Below are 20,182 nucleotides of genomic sequence, written 5' to 3'. Positions count from 1 at the left end.
CACTAGGGAGGTGAAGGTGAGAGCATGGTGAACTTAAGGCTAGCTTGGACTGTACAGTGAAACTTGGTGTCAAGAAACTGAAAACAACACAAAAAGAGAAACAGAAAATGAGACCAGTAACATCTGGAACTGCCCACACACAGGAAGATAGGGCCGGAGAGTCAGAAGGCTCAGATGCAGGCTGCACTGATGGGTTTACTCATGGAAAAGCCTCAGACCAAGACAGCTCTGCCTAGCTTTTGCTGGACTATGAAGCAGTCCTGAACTTTGCAATCATTTCAACTAGAAGCTTACTGTGTAAACTTAGGTAAGTTCCCTGGGATCTCTGAGCCTTTACAGGCACTTAAGTGCCCAGTCAGGGAGCAGACAAGGAGCCCGAGTCCCCCTTTGGCCATACTTATTCTCCCAGAAGGCAGATCTCAGCCTAGACTGTGGGAAACCAAAGAACCAGGTCCACCCCAGTTCCAGCCAGTTTACAAAAGAGCCATTTAGGTACCTTGTCCCCCACTTTGTAGCTGGGTGGGGTAGGCATTCGGATGTTGGCAATGTCTACTGAAGGGGCATCCTCCTGAGGAGGAGTGGCCAGAATCTTCTTTTTGCTCTGAACCTGGCTGTAAATCTCCTGGATAATCTGCTCAGCCATGTTTTTGGGGAGGGGCTTCCCGTGCCATGCCTCCTTGTCTTCAATCCCTGGAGGACAGGAGAAGACAGAAGGTCAGGTCAGAATGTCCACATAGGAAAATCAGGGCAATGGAGGTGTCACAGAAAAGGACTTCTGGCCACCACTCAGGGAAATGGCTCAGATGAATAGAAAGAAGAGCCATGTGTGGCAGACATGTGTCCCCTTTGCTGCTGTCCCTACAAGCCCTGGGCCCAGTCTCCACAGCCCATGCAGAAGTTTGCTGGAGGACTCACACTCAGTTCTGGGGGGAGTTGGGAGGCATCTCTGTCAGAAGACAAAGCTGAAGGCCAGAAGGGAGAGAGAGCACTTCCCAGTTTATCTGACACAATGGTGAGCAGAGTAGGGCCCTCCCTCCTCTCAGCCTCACCACGCTGGGACCAGAGAGGTGTACTACCCTCTGAAGTCACCTCATGTCACTGTTGCCCAAGTAGATCCAAGAACAGACCAACCCTTCCAGGCATCCGAGTTATCTCCAAACCTGCATGTGGGTTCCAGGGATTAACTCAAATTGTCAGCTTTGGAAGCACCCTTACCCACTATACCATGTTACCAGCTCTTTTCTTTTTGAGACACAGTCTCACATAGCCCAGGTTAGCCTAAAACTCTCTTCTGCCTCCACCACCAAAGTGCTGGGACACAGGCATATATACCGCATATTCTCGGTCCTATCTTCTGTCTTTTCTTTTTATATATACAATCGTTTGAACTAGGGTGAGAGTTCTCGTTGTCTCTGATCACTTATACTCTTTTTTTTTTCCATCTTTAAGGTAGGCAAGGGTTAAATGAGGCCTTGGGATCTGGAGTCCACCCCTGGTGTTGCATAGGGACTATGCTTGCCTCACTCTCCAGCAGGAAACCTTCGTCTTGGGACTGGTGAAGGCCTCAGTCATGTACTACTCTATTGCACTGCTTCCTTGGGGAGAGTTTGGGTCTTCCCAGGAGTTCCTGGGCTGTACGGTGCCATGCTATACTGTAACCCGGGGTAGATGGCCAGAGCAGGCAGGGACACTCCATTAAGTGACTCCCTACAGTAAGGTAGGGTACAGTGGCTGTTTCATTCAGGAAACTTCTGTCTGTCCATTTGGCTCAGTTGAGACCAGTCACTTTAGGGAACAGCCAAGGGCAGGCATTTTTCCAGGCTCAAGGGTAGCTGTGGGGTTGGGGAGGCTCACACACAGACCTGTGATTCCTCGGCCCTTGAAGGTCTTGGCGATGATGGCTGTTGGTTGGTGCTTGGCCTGACCAAAGGCTTTGCACAGCTCCTCCACGCTGTGTCCATCCACGATGATAGTGTGCCAACTGGGGACAGAGGTAGCACAGGGTAAGGGGCAGCCAAGTGCCAGAGTACCCTGAGAAGCCCTCAGGGAAGGATGCGGCCCAGCAGCTAGAGCCTGCTTGTATGCCATCCCATGGCCAAACTCCAGCTGGAAAGTCTGAGACATTACTGGTTCCCATCTCGATCAACTTCCTTTCCCTACATTCTTCTGCTTCCTTTGGTTAGTTTTAATTTCCCTCCTTCCAAACAATCCAAAGCTTAGCTCATGCACTGTCTTTCTTGTCCTGATCCTCTCATTTCCGCCTAAGCCATTTTGCAGGCAGTGCACTGGGCTTGGAACCCACTTGTTATTAGATTCAGAAAATGTTTGGCTCAGTGTTCATTTGGAGGACACACCTGACCTCCACAGATGCTGCAAACTTTTATACACTCAATCACGATATCTACCATGTGTCAAGGAACTGGGACAGCTCTGTGGACCCGAACATCAGACTCCCAGTTGGGGATTGAAGCCAAGGACTTGTACATGGTTGGAATGAACTTTAGCATTGAGCTAGGCCCACTCCATCTCCTTTTTGGGCATATTAATAAAGATTGTATATATGTAGCTCAGTGGTAGTAGCGCTTGCCAGACACATGAGGTCCTAGTCCCATCCTTAGCAACACACACACACACACACACACACACACACACACACACACACAAAATATATCACAATATAACTTGAACAAGGCCACAGGGCAAGTTGTATGAGCACTCAAGAAATCTGGCCACAGGCAAATTACATAGACCCCAGGGTATTCTACTCAAGTTTCCAGACATGTATGATCTTGAAAAGACCCTGTAGGCTTGTGGTGGCTACTTCCTTATCCACCCAACAGAAATATTCCTAACCCCCATCTCCTCCCTTTGTAAGGTCAAGACAACCTTGATGGGTGTTCCCACCAAGAATCACAGGCCTAGATTCATTACCAAGGGCAGCCATGATGGTCACCCAGGCCCTCAAGTCCTGCCCTCTAAACCCCCCTCAGGCAGTGTGGCACCTCAGAGCCACCAGCTCCAGAGTATGTTGTCTTTAGGGCTGAGGAGAAATGCTGAGGTGAGGGGCCTTCAGGCTGGCGTGTGTTTTCATTGGCGTGTGCTTTCCTGCTTTGCAACACTTGATTCTGAATTCACTGTCAATCAAAGCTCAGGTGGGAAGTTCAGAAAGCCTGCACCATGTCTCTAGGAGAGGGAGCCTGTCTCTGCTCTCCAAGCTAGCTGGGGTTCCCAAACACATGAGGTCCAGGGCCCATCCTCAACTTTACCTCGTGAGCTTACTATAACCGTGTCTAGGTGGTAGGCCATGCAACCATGTCAAAGAGCCCTTGGTTTGAAAGATCCCCTCTCAGGCCACAGCCATCCACACTTACCCAAAGGCCTCACAGCGCTTCTGGTAGATGTCCACCTGGTGCTGCAGTGGGGCTGGGTCGCTCTGGCCCAGACGGTTGATGTCAAAAATGGCAACGAGGTTGTCCAGCTTATAAATTCCAGCAAAGGCCATGGCCTCCCAGACGGAGCCCTCGGACACCTCCCCGTCTCCCAGCATGCAATAGACTCGGTAGCTGTGGACAAAAGGCAGGTTGTAGGGCTGGTCCCTCTCCCCTGGGAGTGTGAAGCCCTCAACACCACCCTTCCAAAAAGATCTATTGGGCAGAAGTGCAGACAGCCACCTGTGAGTATGGAGGGTGGGCAACAGGGATATGAGAGGGCCAACGGCATCACTAGGATGCTAATGGCCAGCCCACACCCAACAACAATGCTGCCAGGAACCACAGGACTGGCTGCTGAGATGATAGGCACAAGAGGAAACCGAGGAGGAATGGCTGAATGGGCTTGAGAGGGAAGCCCTCTAGCAGGATGGGACCTTGGGATCCAGGCTCACTCCACCTAGAGGAAGAGCAGGCATAGTCGCTCAGCTTAGGGACTAGGTGCCTCACAGGGAGGCTCCTTTGAAGCCCAGGACTTTGCTCTAGGCTTTTTTCTTGTGGGGCTTCCACTCAACACAGGCAAGTGTGGACTTCTCAAAGCAGAGTGTCAGGGTAAGAACATGAACTCAGGACACAGCACTCAGAGAACATAGGCCCCCATGGGAGGGAAGGGTGAAGAGGGGTGGGGCTAGAGGCAGGGGACTGGTTTTGAGACTCAGGAGCCCCAGAAGAGGTGAGGGTCTGGGGTGAGGTAGTCATGGCTGGTACTGGGCTCTGAACTGAGTGACCTTCTTGAGATAAATTCCCCAAATCCACAGAGACCAAGAAAACACTCCACAGACAAAGGACCTGTCTGAAGGTTACATGTTTGATTGCTTCCTGGACTGGCAGCTCCTTGCTATAAATGCACACAGGAGGAGACAGGATGGGGGTGGGGTACCCCTAACTTTGCCTAGTTTCCAGCTGTGTGTCTCTGCCTGGCCAGGCTCACAGAGGACACAGATATCCCCTAGCTGCTCCTGAGAAAGGCCCTCAAACTGACTGCAGGCCCCGTCCCAGGCAGCCAGAGCTGTCAGCATGACTCAGCACTTCTGCAGGCCTGGCCAGAGCTCCCTTCACGTCTCCTGCCTGGGGCTTCTCCTGTAAGCTGTTTATTAGATGGGACCACTAGTTACCCTGGCAGGGAGCGCCCATATGTCAGACACATGCTTTTTTGGAACTTGGTTTCCCAAGTTACCTTTTCTCTCCCTGCAGGTTACCAGGGGCCCCAACACCCCAAGGAGTGCTGGCCTGACACAGCAGCTCCCCAAAAGGATCTCCATGATAAAAGCCAGAGAGGCAGGCATGTAGGGATCCTGACCTCACGAAAGAGCTTCTAGGAGGGTTTGAATGGCTGTGTCACATCCTCAACACACTTCCAGAAAGTCAGACAGGAGCCATGCAGAGTTACAGCACAGCCCTGTATGTCAAGATCAGAGACAAGGCTGGCCCCACAGGGCCAAAAGACTAAGGTGAGGAGGGTACCCTAAGGTCCTGAGACTAGTCTGAATAGATATGGGGGGGGGGGGGTCTAGAGAAGCCTGACCTGTCAAGAGTTAGGGATTGGCACTATACTGCGATCCATTTGAATATAGGTATTAGTACCGCTGTCCAGAGACTGTTAATTAAAAAGGCACCCAGTCAATGACTGAATTCCTAATACTAGACTTACTTACTTAGGGTTCAAAAAAATTCAAAGATGTTGGGGCTTGGGGAGCCACTCAGTGGAAGAGTTGCTAACTTACTATATAGTCAAAACCTTAGCTCTCCTGCTAAAAACATCAAAGATATGAGATGTGCTTAAAAACTATAGACTTAGGCCAGTCCAAAACCAGCAACAGTGTCAGGCAGAGGTGCCTGCCTAATGCGTGTGATTCATTTTCATTGTGAAGACAGGGTTTCACTATGTAGCCTTGCAGCCTGCATGGAGGGATTAAAGGCACACACTGTCCAGCACTCGGGCTTAATGTCGATTGTGACAAATTCTTTCTACTCTACTCCTCAGATAGCAGAAACAAAAGCTCTACTAGATTAGAGGACAAACTAAACAACAAATAAGGGTCAGGGGCTGCAAAGGCGAATCCATGTGCTTGGACAAAGATGAAGCCAGTGCTCACAGCAGAGCCATTCGGAAACCATCCTGCACGTCCAACAGAAAACAGGCTAAATGATGTATAGTGTGTCTGCAGGACATTACACAGCCACTAAAATAGCTCCTGCTCGTATAACACGGAGAAAATGCCCAAGCTAGACTGTTAAGATGTTTAAGGGCTCAGCAGGTAATGGTACCTGATGCCTTAGACTCCTCCAGTTATCCTCTGACTTCCACACCTTGCCATGGGCGCCATGCACATCCGCCTTACCAACAAATGGGGGCCAGAGAGGAGAGGGAGGGGGAGGGGAGGGGAGAGGAGGGGAAGAGGCAATGTGTTAAAAAGCAGGATGTGAACTTATATTAGGATTGCAAATCTGTAAACCTTTTTATGAAGACTTGGTGGGCAAGAAATATATTATTAGATTTAAATTAGGGAAAGGGGTTAAGAAAAAAAAAATAAACTAAGGCAGGATAAGAAATTCAAGGTTAGCCACAGCAACTTAGCAAAATATAGATAAATAATAAAATGAAGAGTTAAGGTCATATGCTACACTTCTTTCTTTTCTTAAAAATACTGCTCTCAGAGCTGAACTGGCAGCATCTACATGAAATATCACCGAGGGGATGTTGTCTTCTGGGAGATCTTGAATTTTAAATTATGTTTTTCAGTGAATATCTCTCATGTAGTTTTTTGGAAGTGCTACTCTACTTAGTGTGTTTTATTCTTGTAAATAAGAATTTTAGCTATACAAATTATAGATTGTGAAGACTGTTAGACATTATGTTTAAAGTATCATAATTTTGAAAACTCTAGGACAATGATATATTGTCCTTGAATCTCAAAGAGTAACATACCAGGAATTTGAAAACACTGAGAACTTTTTTTTGTTGTTATCATTGTTGATGAATAAATGATCTTAAAAACAAAATAAAACAAAACTTTAAAAAGAACTTACAGGGAGACCATGCCAGTATATACTCAGCTCTATCAGCATGCTACCGCTTGGTGCCTGGCTGGGCCTGATAATCTCTTGGTGCCCTAAGCGATCTGAGTCCCCCCCACCCTTTGGGTACTGTCTGAGGGCCCAGGTCTCAGCCAACCCTGGCTCTAAGCCAGCACAGCCTCTGGGAACCTACTAAAGCCCTTCTCTCTACACTGGCTTGTTCTATTATGTTGAAGTCAGGAAATGATCCTTCACAGGGAATTATTTCAAGCAACTGTAGGGAATAATTAACTCACATCTATGTTTCGAAGCCAGATAAAATGTTCTTAAGAATACACCTCATTCTCTGAGACACCTCACCTCAGAGTGAATCACTTCTGGGTGTGGCTACGCCAGCCCTAAAGCTCAGCCGGGAACTGCAGCAATGGCTGTTGTCCAAGTGACCCTGGACTGAGAGGTTGGGTCATAGAAGGGCTGGGGCTCTCCTAGACACTGACTTGGAACTGCCCCAGTGTGTGGGGAGAGCTATGAAGCTTCCTGAAGCCACCTGTCCTCAGAGGGACCTGACTGTGGCCACTCTTCTGTAGGCTGGCCTTCAGGGAAGTGAGATGTCCCTGGCTGTAGGCCAGTCCCCTCCAGTCTTCCTAGGAAGCTCTTTGCCTACAGGGCACCTGGGGACTATGGGTGTCCCTTCTGGACACTCTAGGTGAGTATTGTCCCTAGTCTCTTCATCCTCATGCCTCTCCCATCTCACAGGGGCTTATCTAGCTGAAAATTAGCATGCAGCCTTGCTCCCACATGGTGACCTGGAGGAACTGTTCTGACCAGTGGTTACTCCTAGCAGCTTGTACACTTTGCTTCCTAGACACAACCTGTCCACAGCAGATCACGTGGCTGAAATCTGTCCTGAGGGCACTGGGAGTTCTACAAACCACTTGATGCCAGAATAGCTAAACCTACCTACCAGGCTGTACCCACATACTGCAGTCTCCTTACTAGCCAAAGGGAGGTGACCCAAGGACCCTGGAGCCCTCTGGAACACAATTTAATCCTCTTCAAATACAAAAGCAAGTAGCTCAGGCCAAGCTTCCTGGTCAAACATCAGGGTGGGGAGAGGGGCTCCTCTGACACTTCCAGGGTCCAGGCACAGACTGAGTGTGTGTGGTAGTACCATGTACTCATATACTCAGGGAGCAAACGTGGCCTGGCAGCCAGACTCTGGGGTGGGTCCCTTCTGTCCTCTGAGTCTGTCTCATCTGAAAAGGCGCTGTCTGTGTCATCATCTTCGGGGCTTTGAGAACAGAAGATGGTTCATCTTTATCTTACTTAGCCCCAGTCAGGCAAGAAGAGCAGCTAGGGGCAATGTGGGCAGGACTTAACTTGAGCCATTGAGGATCCTTTCTCAAAGTTACCAAGTAGGGAGCAGGTGTTACCTGGCTTTGTCGAAGTATTTGCCTGTGTATGCCATCCCACAAGCAGCTCCCAGGCCCTGGCCCAGGGAGCCAGTGGCCACATCGGTGAAGGCTTGTTTCTGTCATAAGAGAGAGACACAGTTATTCAAGGGTTGAGTAAAGAGCTGTTTGTTTCCAACTTATACCCCTCCCCTCATGGCAGTCAGGGCAGCATCTGCACCCAGAGCCAGTGAGTGAGCCCCTCCCCTGCAGAAGGCCCTTCTTATTCAAACAGCAAAGTCATTACCCGAGTGGGTTCAGTTCTAAGCCTCTAGTGAACTGTGTGTCCTCTAGTGAACTGTGTGACCTCAGGCTGGGAACTAAACCTCTCTGAGCTTTAGTGGCCTCATGTATAATAAGCACAGCTTACCACATAAAGCTGGAGGTCAGTAATAGAGAAAATATAATAAATACTGGAGAGCATCCGGCCCCACTGAATACCTACACCACAGCGTGCCCGGGAGAGCATCCGGCCCCACTGAATACCTACACCACAGCGTGCCCGAGATGTGCCAGCACGTGCTGGGATCAACTTGGCACTGAGGTGCAAACTGCTTCATTCCTTTTGTGCCATGGTACCACCTCTTTACTGTCTCTCTAGGGAGCTCTCTTGAGTGGTAGTACCCACTCCTGGTTCAGGGGCTCGTGCACGGAAGGGAAGCTCGGGAAGTCCAGGAGGCTGCCCTTTGGGGGACTTACCGGGACAGGATGCCCATCCAAGTCAGAGCTGATCTTCCTCAGGTTCAGCAGTTCCGCCTCGGGCAGGAAGCCAGCTTCAGCCCAGACTGCATATAAGATGGGAGCTGCATGGCCCTGAGGGGGATGGGGTGCACAAGGAGGAGGTCACAGGCAGAGCTGCTGGGATCATTCCCACTGCACATGGAGCTTGGGGCCTGGCTGAGCAGGCCAACCAGGATATCCATTTCAGATGAGGAAGCCAGAGAAGGCTTCTCCCCTTTCATCCCTCTCCAGACTCTTGGTTTTCAGCCCAAAGTTCCCACAGCCAAAAGTGGGTAGGCACCATGACAGGTGCAGGGGGCACAGCTGCAGCTGCATGAGTCCAAAACTCCAGCAGGCAGCCGCCACCCTAATCCTTGTTTCTGGCATGGACAGACTTGGACAGACTTCTAAGGCCCACAGCCTGTCTTGGGAAGCCAGAGGCTGTTGAGCTGGGCCAGAGGACAGGTGGATTTGGGGGCAATTGTGGTATGGTTTGTGGCTGTGATTTTTACCAGAAGAGGAAAGGCAGGGTGTCTGCACTCCCAAACTGCAGTGGAGTGTCACAAGGAGAGCAAGCTTTGGTCCCCAGGATGCTAGACAACAGAGGGACTCAGGCAGAAGATAACGAATCCAGACCTTCTGACCTGGATTTGAGTACTGCCTGTCAGTATCAAAACTGAGCACACACTCAGCAGGAGCACAGGTTCTGCTGCTGCCCCATACCCCGAACTGGAGAGTCTTTCAGGCTACCTGAAGAGTAATCCATTTTGGGAATTGGTTCCTTAGCTCTGGTTCAATTTACCAGATCAGCACAAGACAGGAAGGACGAGTAGGACCAGCAGGTGGAGGAGGGTGGGCTGGGACTTGCACTGAACAGGTGGGTCTCTCCTCCAAGGCCACTCACATTCCAAGCATCACAGGGCCCAGCCCCAGGTAGGTGTGGCAGACAGCAGGGCTCTTACCTTGGAAAGCACAAAGCGATCGTTGTGAGGGTTTCGGGGATCCAGGGCCTTGTAGCGCATGGTGTGGAAAAATAGGACAGCCATGATCTCGGCAGCGCTGCAGCATGATGTAGGGTGTCTATGGCCAAGGAGGGAAGACAGACGTGAGCACCGTGGCCCTAGACCCTGATCTACAACATCCACTCTGGCATGTGTCACAGGCCTGGGGATGCCTGTTCTGAGGAGACTCACGCAGGCCCTGTTCTTCAGAGCTACATGCTCCTGCTCCTTATAAATGTGGTATGGGTTTAAAGAAGGCCACTTTGATGGCTTAGGATCTGGAGTGGCTAATGAGTCCCAGGGACTGCCATACCATCTAGAGAGTACTGAGTATGAGGGTAGAGCTTAGTCCCCACCTAGGAGTTCCTACAGGGAATCTAAGGACTCAACAGTGGAGGCATGATACAACTGACCAAGGAGCCCCACCTCAAGGGGACTGCCCAGAGTTCACCTGCTTATGAGGAGCACTCTGCCCACCCCAGGGTCCCCTGGGGTTATAGGCAGAGGGATAAGAGAAGGTTTGTAAACCTGAAACATCGGACATTAATTAGTTTTCTGGTTGTGTTTTAAATGGACACTCCGAAAGCTAGCAACACACAAGCTCATATCATAAAGGTAACAACTCTTCTGCCTGGTGGACAAGAGCCAAGGTGGGCTGTCGAAGGCAAGAACCCGCCCTTCCAGCTCTGGAGTGGTAGGGTCTCTATTTTAGAGTCTTTGATCACTTGATTAACCTGGTCCCTACCCTGGGAGTGGAGCCAGAGGCTGCAGCGCCCAGCCTGCTCCAGAGTCTGCCTAGCGGTACTCTACTAAGGTCAGCTCCCCCACATGCAGCTCTGCTCAGCCCTGATGTTGTTGTTCCAGACGCTTCACACTAAAACATGCCAACACCAAGCCCAAGGGCACATGCAACCTTGGGTGGGAGTCACAGCAGCGGCCTCCTCCCCTCTGGGGCTCCCCATCAGGTTAGGGGTAAATCGCTCTCAGCATAGACACGTTAGTAAAGGAGTCCGGGACGGTCCATGCTGGTTTAGTTCTCAACACACAGAAGCCTCATACTTAACCATCTCTATGAACTCCTGGTCATGGGGGAAAGACACTACACCTGAAAAGAGGGAGGTGAGGACATGTGAACGAAAAAGTCTTGCCTGTCTCACAGGGACCCTAGTCCCTGGCTCCCAGTACCAACCTCAGTTGCAGAACACCCCAGACCAACTGCCCTTCCCACCCGAGTACTCCCTCATTCCTAAGAAGACTCAGTGGTTAAGAGCACATACTGCTCTTCCACAAGTTCCAAGGTCTGATCCCAGCACATCAGGAGCTGCTTGGAACCTCAGCTCCAGGGGTTCTGACACCTTCTGGCCCCCATGGGTACCTACACACCTATGCACATACTCATACACAGACACACAACTGAAGATAAAATAAATCTTTAAAAAATCCAATAAAAATTTTAGAGAGCTGGGCGGTGGTGGCCTTTAATCCCAGCACTTGGGAGGCAGAGACAGTCAGATTTCTGAGTTCGAGGCCAGCCTGGTCTATAGAGTGAGTTCCAGGACAACCAGGGCTATGCAGAAAAACCCTGTCTCGAAAAACCAAAAAAAAAAAAAAAAAAAAAATTTTAGAGAGGGGGTTGCAAAATGTCACAGCTGTGAGGAGGAAGCTCCAGCGGGGAAGGAAGTGCCCAGCAAGATAGCGGGACTCCACCTACTGACCTCAGGGCGACACTCTTGCATGAGCATAACTAAGGACTCAGAGAAACTATGGCACAGTGATGATGTCTGTGGCAGAGGAATGGCCAGGCTCACACAGAGGACACAAGGAGGGAGAGATCTTGTTGACAAGTAGAACAAACCATTGATTTAAGCTCTCCTTACTAGGCCCCAAAGAGGAAGCCTGTAACACCTCTGGCCAGCTGCTGTTGTTGTCTTCATACCTACTATATGCCTTCTGAGTGGGGGATACGGGCTGCCACATGACTTACTCATCTCTGGGGCTCCGCATCTTTGTTTCTGAATGGGGATGCTGTGAGGAAGTGCTTAGGTAACCCAGTGAAGGATAATGCAAAAGCTGATTGGCCACCGCCAAGCTTCTCAGGGCCTTCGCCGTGGTTCACCTGAGTCGCTCCATGCAAGAGGAAAGAATGAGCCAGAGATTGAGAGAAGATGCTGTAAACTATAAAGCGCTGAGTGAGCACGCGGAAACGCCGCTCTTAACCATCCCTGGGGCTAGAAGCATAGGGACCTGTGGCTTCAAGGTCTGAACTCTCCTTGCAATCCAGGCTGCCTGAGCCAGATGTCTGCAGGTGTCATATATAGTTCACCTGAAGATACAGGTGAACCTAGAGTGAAGATAGAGGTGGAGGTATTTACCCTACCACCTGTTCTCTGTGCTGCACAGACGTTACAAATAGACTCGGCTGCTTGTTTAAAAATGCTGCCTTGGCCCAAAGGGCCATGTACTTTCTCAAGCTTCTCAATCAAGCTGCCGAAGTACAAGGGGACTGAGCTCAAAGAGAGCAGAAAAAAAGATCTGTGTGACAACGTGTACAGGTGTACATATGTACATGCATGTAAGAGCCTCGGTGGTCTTTCCTCAGGCACTATGTACCTTAGTTGATTTGTGAGACAATCTATTGGCCTGGGACTTACCAGGCTCATCTCTGCCACCTCTGTACAGAATTATGAGCATATACCGTGCCCAGCTTCTGTAGATGGGTTCTGAGGGTTCTCAGGCCCTAATGCAGGTATGAGCTAACACTTTAGTCCAGAAAAAAAGATTAAAAATAAAACAAGAGCTAGAGATGGCTCAGAGGTTAAGAACACTAATGACTCTTCCAAAGGATCCAGGTTCAATTCCCAGCACCCATAATGGAGGTGGACAATCATCTGCAACTCCAGCACCAGGGGCTCCAACACATTCTTCTGGCCTCTGCCATCATTGCATGCAAAACATCCATACACATAAAATAAAAAATAAAACCCCCAGAAATTCATGAAACAGTAAGCAAATGTTTAATATAAAGAATGAAAGCCAAGAGCTTGTTCTTTCTAAGTTATTATTTGCAGGGCAGTGCTGGGGATTGGACCCAGGGCTGCCGAGCAAGGCAAGCACTCTAATGACACACTACACTTCTAGCCCAAAAGCTAGTCACAGGAGTGGTGAAGCAGTTGGTAGACTGAAAATCTAGCCAACTTCTGTCTGTCTGTCTGTCTTTTAGATTTTAAGAGAGGGTTTCTCTGTATGACCCTGGCTGTCAAACTAGTTCTGTAGACCAGGCTGGCCTCGAACTCAGAGATCTGCCTGTCTCTGCCTCTTGAGTGCTGGGATTAAAGGTGTGTGCCACCACCATGAAGCATTGTTGTTGTTTAAAGTAGAACTCAAGGTACAAGTATATGGTAAATATTCTGATCTACCTGATATAAATAGATTTGAAAACAGAAAATGTTCTGGTGAAATATAAATTACCCAAACTTGCTCAAGAAGGAGGAAACCTGAGCCACTTAGCCACATAGAATGAACATGTTGGAGAGGTATATTCCCCAAGACCCAGCAAAGCCAATACACACAGGAATGCAATCATACGTTCCAAATGTACTCCAAGGAACAAACAGGAATTTTCCCACATTAAACAAGGAATAATCTGGAACCAATTCTTCCATGCATCAACAGATGAATGAAATACAGTGGAGAACCATACAGCAGTCAGTACCAACGAGTGTCCTACCCTTTATGGACCCAACATCAGTGTCACCTCACTAACACAGCATGAAAACTGTACACCAGAGACACAACCGAGAAGACTACATTGTCTGTGAATATACTCACATGTAATTTATGCACATCATATAAAGAAGACAGAATAAAGGCAAAATTATATAAAGAAGACAGAATAAAGGCAAAATCAGGGTGTTTTGTGGGATAGCAGGAGATAAGGAAAGATAAGGTGCCGGGCGGTGGGGGCGCACGTCTTTAATCCCAGCACTTGGGAGGCAGAAGCAGGCGGATTTCTGAGTTCAAGGCCAGCCTGGTCTACAGAGTGAGTTCCAGGACAGCCAGGGCTCCACAGAGAAACCCTGTATCAAAAAAAAGGAAAGGTAAGGCAACAAAGAAGTTGCCTCCCCCTCTATCATCTCCCTATCTTATTTTCTGAGACAGTCTCTCATTGAACCTGCAGTCCACTAACTGGCTAGACCGGGTGGCCAGTGAACTCCCAGGGATATCCTAACAGCACTGGGATTACAGGTGTGCACAGCCACACTGAGCTTCTTACATGAGTGCTGGGGATCTGACCTCAGGTCCTCATGCTTCTCTTGAAGCTCTTTTTAAAATACACCTCCCTCCCCCCCCCATATTTGGTAAGTTGGGTATGACAGTGCACACCTGTAATCTCAGCACTTTCGAGGCAGGGGCAAAAGAGCTTTCCCATGAATCTAAGGACAGCTTGTTCTATATAGTGAGTTCCAGGCCAGCCTGGGCTATAGAGTAACATCTTATTTCTAAATAAATTCAGGGTGTCAGATGGAAGTCCCTCAGACAGTGAGCTGATTCCTACCCAGAACGAACCTGGCCTGGACCTCAGACCATTTTTTTGGATCTTCGTCCTGCTTTCCCTCTTCTGAACCAGCTTAAGTTAATGGTTGTACAGATGTTATCACAGATCAAGTCTAATGGACTTCTCATTTTGAGGCTGGGACTGTTAGGGTTCTCAGAAGCCAGGCGACCTGTGTCTGCCATCAGCAGAGCTAGGACAAAGCAGGATGGTAAGAGAGACTGGTGAATGAATTTGTGACATACAAGGGAATAGTGAGCTATAGAAAGAAATGAAGCAAGAAAAATCATGCCGGCACATTGACATATAATACCATGTGCAAGGAGCCAGACCGAAAGACCTCATTCTGTCCAATTGCATTATTATAAAATACTCAGAAGAATTAAATTTACAGAGATAGGAATCAGATCCAGTTGGGCAAGAGAGACCTTTCAGAGGCTGGGAAATGTCCTAAAGTTAGAAGTGATAAAGTCACTAATTTTGGTAACTATCTAGATTTTTTTTTTTTTTAAATCTCAAAATTAGCTGAGAATACAATTCAGTGGTAGGCCTGGCTCTGGGTCCATTTTCTAGTACCACAGAAGCATTACAAGCCAGAAGTGTGCATTTAAACCCTTTCATTCTTGCTGGGCGGTGGCGCACACCTTTAATCCCAGCACTTGGGAGGCAGAGGCAAGCAGATTTCTGAGTTCAAGAGTTCGAGGCTAGCTTGGTCTACAGAGTGAGTTCCAGGACAGCCAGGGCTACACAGAGAAACCCTGTCTCGAACAAAACAAAACAAAAAAACCCCACAAAACAACAACAACAACAACAAAAACCCTTTCATTTTGTAAAGCACCCCTCCACAGAGCTGTTACAGATCTGTTTGTGGAAGGAGAGCAGTGCTCTCAGAAAGCTCAGAAAGCCCATGGAGGAAGTTCTCAGGACTCTGTACTTCCTCAGCAAGTTGTACCGCCTTTAGCTGTCATGCTCTCCACTGGCCATGGATGCCAAGCAAGAGGCCCCAGTATGAGCTCTGCTCTACCTCTAAGTACATGGGCACCCTGCCTAAAATCCCAGCTCTGTTCAGGTCCCTGCAGGACTAGGCTCTGGAGACACTGGGCCAAGTCTAGGAGCCAGTTTGAGTTCACAGGAATCCATGAGGTCATCTCCAGCAGATCCTAATGTAGTGCCCACTCCTTGTTCCTAGCTTTAAGGAATACTGGCCGTTAGCTCTGCTGACACACAGGTTACCCAGGCAAAGAATCCAGTAGGCCAAGAGCTGCCAGGTGTCTTCACCCTGAATTGAGAAACATTGTTGCTGCTGCTGGAGCAATCTTAACCGCAAGGCTTTGCTCTTGCCTCAGTCAGAAGGCCGGAGGCAGCCTGAAAGGAGCTGGTCCTTGGAGGCCCTTTTCTGCTCAAAGGGCTGATTCCACACAGAGGCTTGAGTCCTGAGAGGGCCCTCTGCACAGTTGGTCAGAATGCTACTGAATGCTAGAGCTGGGAACAGGAAAATAAACACTTCCACAAGCAGTGCTTGGGACTCAGGGGCTACTCACTCTGAACCCTCAGCTTCACTCCTAAGACACCTGGCTTAGAAGTTGTAGTGTGGAAGCTATTTATGTGTTTCCCATTGGAAATTTGGTCCTGAGTGTAGAGGTGGTGTGGAACCCTGGGGGGTCCTTAGGTGAACTTGGGCTATGTTTTCTAGGGGAACTGTGGTTTGAGAGACCCTTCCTTGGTCTCCATCTTCCTCTTTGGCTGTGTTTCTTCCTCTCACACACGTTCCCACCATGAGCCTCACCCACACATGCTGTTTGGACTTTCTCCATCTAAAACTAAGTTTAAATAACAATAACAAACCAAAACCAACCAAACAAAACAACAACAAAATCCAACTTAACAACCTTATCTTTGGTCTGGAGAGTAAACTTGGGGAATTAAATTTACTTTTTGCTCTTTTCAGGGACCTAGGTCCCATTCCTAGCACCTACATGATGGTTCACAACCACCCATAATTCCAGTTCCAGTGGATCCAATGACTCTTTTGACCTTCACAGGTACCAGGCATGTACATATACATACACGCAGGCAAAACTCATACACATACATAAAATAAAGACATCTAAAAAAAAAAAAAAAAAAACCAACAAAATCCAACCAAAATAAAAAACCCTTTTCTTTGTGTGTGTGTGTGTGACACACCTTTAATCCCAGCACTTGGGAGGCAAAGACAGGCAGTTCTCTGTGAGCTCAAAATTGTCCTGGTCTAGAAAGTGAGTTTGGGGATAGCCAGGACTGTTACACACAGAAACCTTGTCTTCAAAAATCAAAAAATCAACTCCCCCCCCAAACAACAACAAAAAACTCTCCAAAACAAACAAAAAACCAACTTTTTTCTGTAAAGTTAGCCTCATGTATCTTGTTATATGGGAATGGGGGGTGGGGTGGGAGACTAACCACTTTTGTAAGATCCCATCACTTAAAGATGGAGAAATAGGAGGTCTGAGGAAGGTAGAATCTTTCTGACAAATACATCTGTTGTTCAGAACAGAGACTTTTAGACCTAACTCCTGTGCTCATAAGCCAGGTCTGGGTCTGCCCTATCCTCCCAGGTACTCTCCCCAAAGCCTAAGGGAATAGCCAAAAGCACAAGACTACTTCTCCTTTAAATCAGGTCTGACTCTGGTGCATCCTCAGATGACACTTGCTTCCATTTGGCTAATACAACCTAGCCCTGCAAGGTAAGGGCTGAGAACTCTTACCAGCAACAGCAACCTGGCCACTTCTGACAAAGCCACTGAAGCTTCTTTAATGAAGTTTGGATGTGTTGGACCCTTGCCAGAGCTGCTTCTGCATGCAGAAAAAGATGACCCCAGAGAGTCTGGCCTGTGGATGTACTGTCCACCCAGCTCCCCTCACAGAGGCCAGTGTACTTACTTTCTGTGGCCTTGTGGAATCTATTGTCTACAGTGCTGATGAGGCAACGTGGGAAGGCTGTCCATTCAGGACTTCTTGCCATCCTGAAACCATCACCCAAATTCGTCCCAAAGGATGGGACATACTGATTAGGTGGTCAGTTCAGTGTCTGCAACTGACTGGGTCAGAACTTCAGCACTGAGCCTGCCTTCCCTTGAGGAACTCTCTCACTGTAGTGAGCCTCCAAATAAACATCCAGGAGCCAAAATACACTCACGTCCCAAGTCTTCCCCAAATACTTTCTGACACGCACACACTCTTTGCACACACGTTTCAAAATCATTCTTGTGACAGAAGTTGAGAAGCAATGTTACTTCCTTCTGAAAAACAAGATGTCTCCAAGTAGTACCTTTCTGCAAGGAAAATATATACCAGAACAGGCAACCAACACGCCCATATTTTGCATACCCACCTCTTCCATTTGCACATAGATACATAGTTTAGTGAGTGCCTAAGGCCACATTGTAAACAGGAGTGTAACTCTGTAGCCACCTTCAACCTTTTCCCCTGGAGACCACCCCTGCTTTGGAAGTAAGCTCCTTAGAGCTGTAAATGTTACTTAGTTTTTCTCCAATTGGAGGTGACTTTCTCTGCCCCTGCAGCCAATACAGCTCATGTGCCCAAGAGGACTTTCTGATAGGCCAGCCCCACAGCAGACAGTACTAAATAGCCACTGATTACCAGTCTGGGGAAATCAACTTAACATATGACACTTCAGTGTCTTCATGTGTAAACTGACTATCAGAATGCAAATCAAGGGCGCTGTGTCACCCAGGTATACCCACTTAGTTTCTCCCTGATCCTAGAAAGGTCTGCATGCTTCTCCAGCTTTGTAGAATGCTCAGCTGCATAGGTACCTGTTAGTCAACTGCTCTGCCTCTCACTAGACTTCAGAGCTGGAGGGAGATGTAGGGGCCAGTAAAGAACAAGCAATAATGGATATGGATGTGAAGACCTTCTCTGCCCAGGGCTAGGGAGAGGACACTGTTGAAAGGAAGTCAGATCTCTACTAGGGCAGGGAACACCCTATATCATAGGCAGCGATCTAAAACCAAGACAGATAACAGGTCCAAAGTATGCCTGGGAAGTTGGGTGGCCAACAGCTCCCAGTTCAAACCTTCTGAGGACATCTCGTCTTAAAAGCACAAGGGCTAAGTAAGTAGGAACCCACGGTAAAAGGCCAGAGAGATGCACTCCTTTAATAATATGTCCTGTGTGGAACTCACAGCTTGGCTGGTTTCCTGAAAAATCCCTGCCCAGTCCCTGAAACCATTCCAAATAAGCTCACACCTCCCTTTCTCAGGTCTCACACCAGGCCCGATGGAGACCTCAGAACTTCTTGAAACCACTCAACGTGCAAACACCGTTACCCGAGAACTTCCCATTTCGCGTGGGCCTCTCCCCTTCTTTCTACAAGCTTTGCAACCCCCCTTGTCCCCAGACTCGCACTCCAACCTCCTGCCTCGGGTCTAATCTTTGCCTCTCGTGGTGTTGCATCCTCAAGTCACCTCCCTGCCCCCACCCTGGAGTCTTCAGCAGCGCCGGGATCCAAAGCAGGTTCCTAGCCCATAGATAGCAAGAGAGACAGTAAGTGTCGAGGAGGGGAGCGTGGTTAGAGATGAAGAGAAAGGTGGGCCCCCAGTCTCTTGCAAAATGGTGGGCTCCACACACATTCTCTGCCTACACTGCAAGGGCTGAAATTCCAGCTCTGGCTGTGACCTTGGGCAACTGATATAAACCCGGAACCTCAGTTTCCCCATCTGCAAACCAGTGGAACCAACAGACTGGTGGAGGGAGCTGGAGCCCACACGTGCGCAGGGTTCTCCGGCCAGCAGTCATGGTGGCCTCCCGGTTGCAGCCGCAGAGCAAGGAGGCGCGCCCCGGTGTAGCGGGAACTGGAAAGCCCGGGCCGGCTGGAGGCGCTCGCGAGACCCGAGGCCCACGCGGCCGAACCCAGCCGCTCCGGAGCAGCGGAAGGCTCCGCCATCTGACCGCGCCCTCGTGGCGACATCGTGCTGCGCGACACGGAGCCAGCGAGGCCGCGGGACCCGGCTCCCCGCCCTGCCAGAAGTGCGCGCTCACCCTGAGCCTGCCGCGGTGGTGGCCTGGATGGAGCTGATGCGCAGGCGATTGGCTGTGTCCTTCAGGGCCTGGAGCTTCTGCTGATCTGGCTTGTGGTAACCTTCCATGGCGCGGTCGGGCGAGGACGAGGACGCTGAGGACAGAGACACAGAGCCAGCGGCGGCGCAGGAAGCGACCCACAGTGACCGAGGCCGGGTGCTGCGGGCGGGCGCGTTAAGATACCTTAGGACCCGCCCATGGGGGCGGGGCGGGGGTGGGGCGGGGCGCTGAATCACCCCAGGCCGACGAGAGGCCTCTGGCCACGCCCCGCATTTAGTGGCCACTTGGAAGCCGCCAGGCCTGGGTTGTCTATCCCAGCACAGTGCTCTTTTGGAATTAACCACACACACTTAACAATAGCAACTAAATAACTTTTCCACTACTCCAGGTTCTAAGCATGGCTCAGAGTTCGGTGGCTGACTTGGGTGGGACTGAGAAGAGAGATACTCATCAGTAACTGCACTTTTCTAAGGAAAAAGTCAGATTGAGATTACAGGGCTGATGGGTGGCGCTGCAACAGACTCTCCCCAATCCAAGATCCCAGGCCTGTACAGGGCATGAGAATGAATAGACACTGCCAGAAACCATAATACTGAGAAGTTACTGGGAGGAGGCTGGTCTCAGACTACTAGAGCCTATGGACAACAGTGGATTCAGAGAAGTAACTGAGTTTGCCTCTAGGTCTGTAGGGACAGGAGCACCTACTGCTCTTACCAGACCCGATGGAGCTGAGAGGAATGAGCGGCAGTAACAGAAAGCGTTGCCTTCACAGTCTTGCTGGATCTGTCTCATTAGATCCATGCCATATACTCGGGCCAATACTGTTTCTGGTGGAGGAAGTTGCATTTTACAGAGAGGATACAAAGGCAA

General features: G+C 49.4%; 1 protein-coding gene across 1 annotated transcript in view; it reads right to left on the bottom strand.

The window, feature by feature from the left end:
- Tkt (transketolase) overlaps nt 1–19,469 on the bottom strand; it is a 24,338-nt gene extending 4,869 nt beyond the window's left edge. Inside the window, exons 1-7 of the mRNA XM_028754098.1 lie at nt 19,274–19,469; nt 9,640–9,757; nt 8,657–8,770; nt 7,940–8,037; nt 3,372–3,563; nt 1,863–1,981; nt 497–690 (exon numbers count right to left, since the gene is read on the bottom strand). Coding sequence (XP_028609931.1) covers nt 497–690; nt 1,863–1,981; nt 3,372–3,563; nt 7,940–8,037; nt 8,657–8,770; nt 9,640–9,757; nt 19,274–19,380 — 942 coding nt within the window. The 5' untranslated portion in view covers nt 19,381–19,469. The remainder of the gene's footprint in view (nt 1–496; nt 691–1,862; nt 1,982–3,371; nt 3,564–7,939; nt 8,038–8,656; nt 8,771–9,639; nt 9,758–19,273) is intronic.
- Nucleotides 19,470–20,182: the final 713 nt, after the last annotated feature.

Source organism: Grammomys surdaster, unplaced genomic scaffold (assembly GCF_004785775.1).
Source record: "Grammomys surdaster isolate TR1022 unplaced genomic scaffold, NIH_TR_1.0 125979, whole genome shotgun sequence".
In the NCBI taxonomy this organism is placed as follows: domain Eukaryota; kingdom Metazoa; phylum Chordata; class Mammalia; order Rodentia; family Muridae; genus Grammomys; species Grammomys surdaster.
The sequence above is the reverse complement of the archived record's forward strand: the minus strand, read 5'-3'. Positions and strand labels throughout refer to the sequence as shown.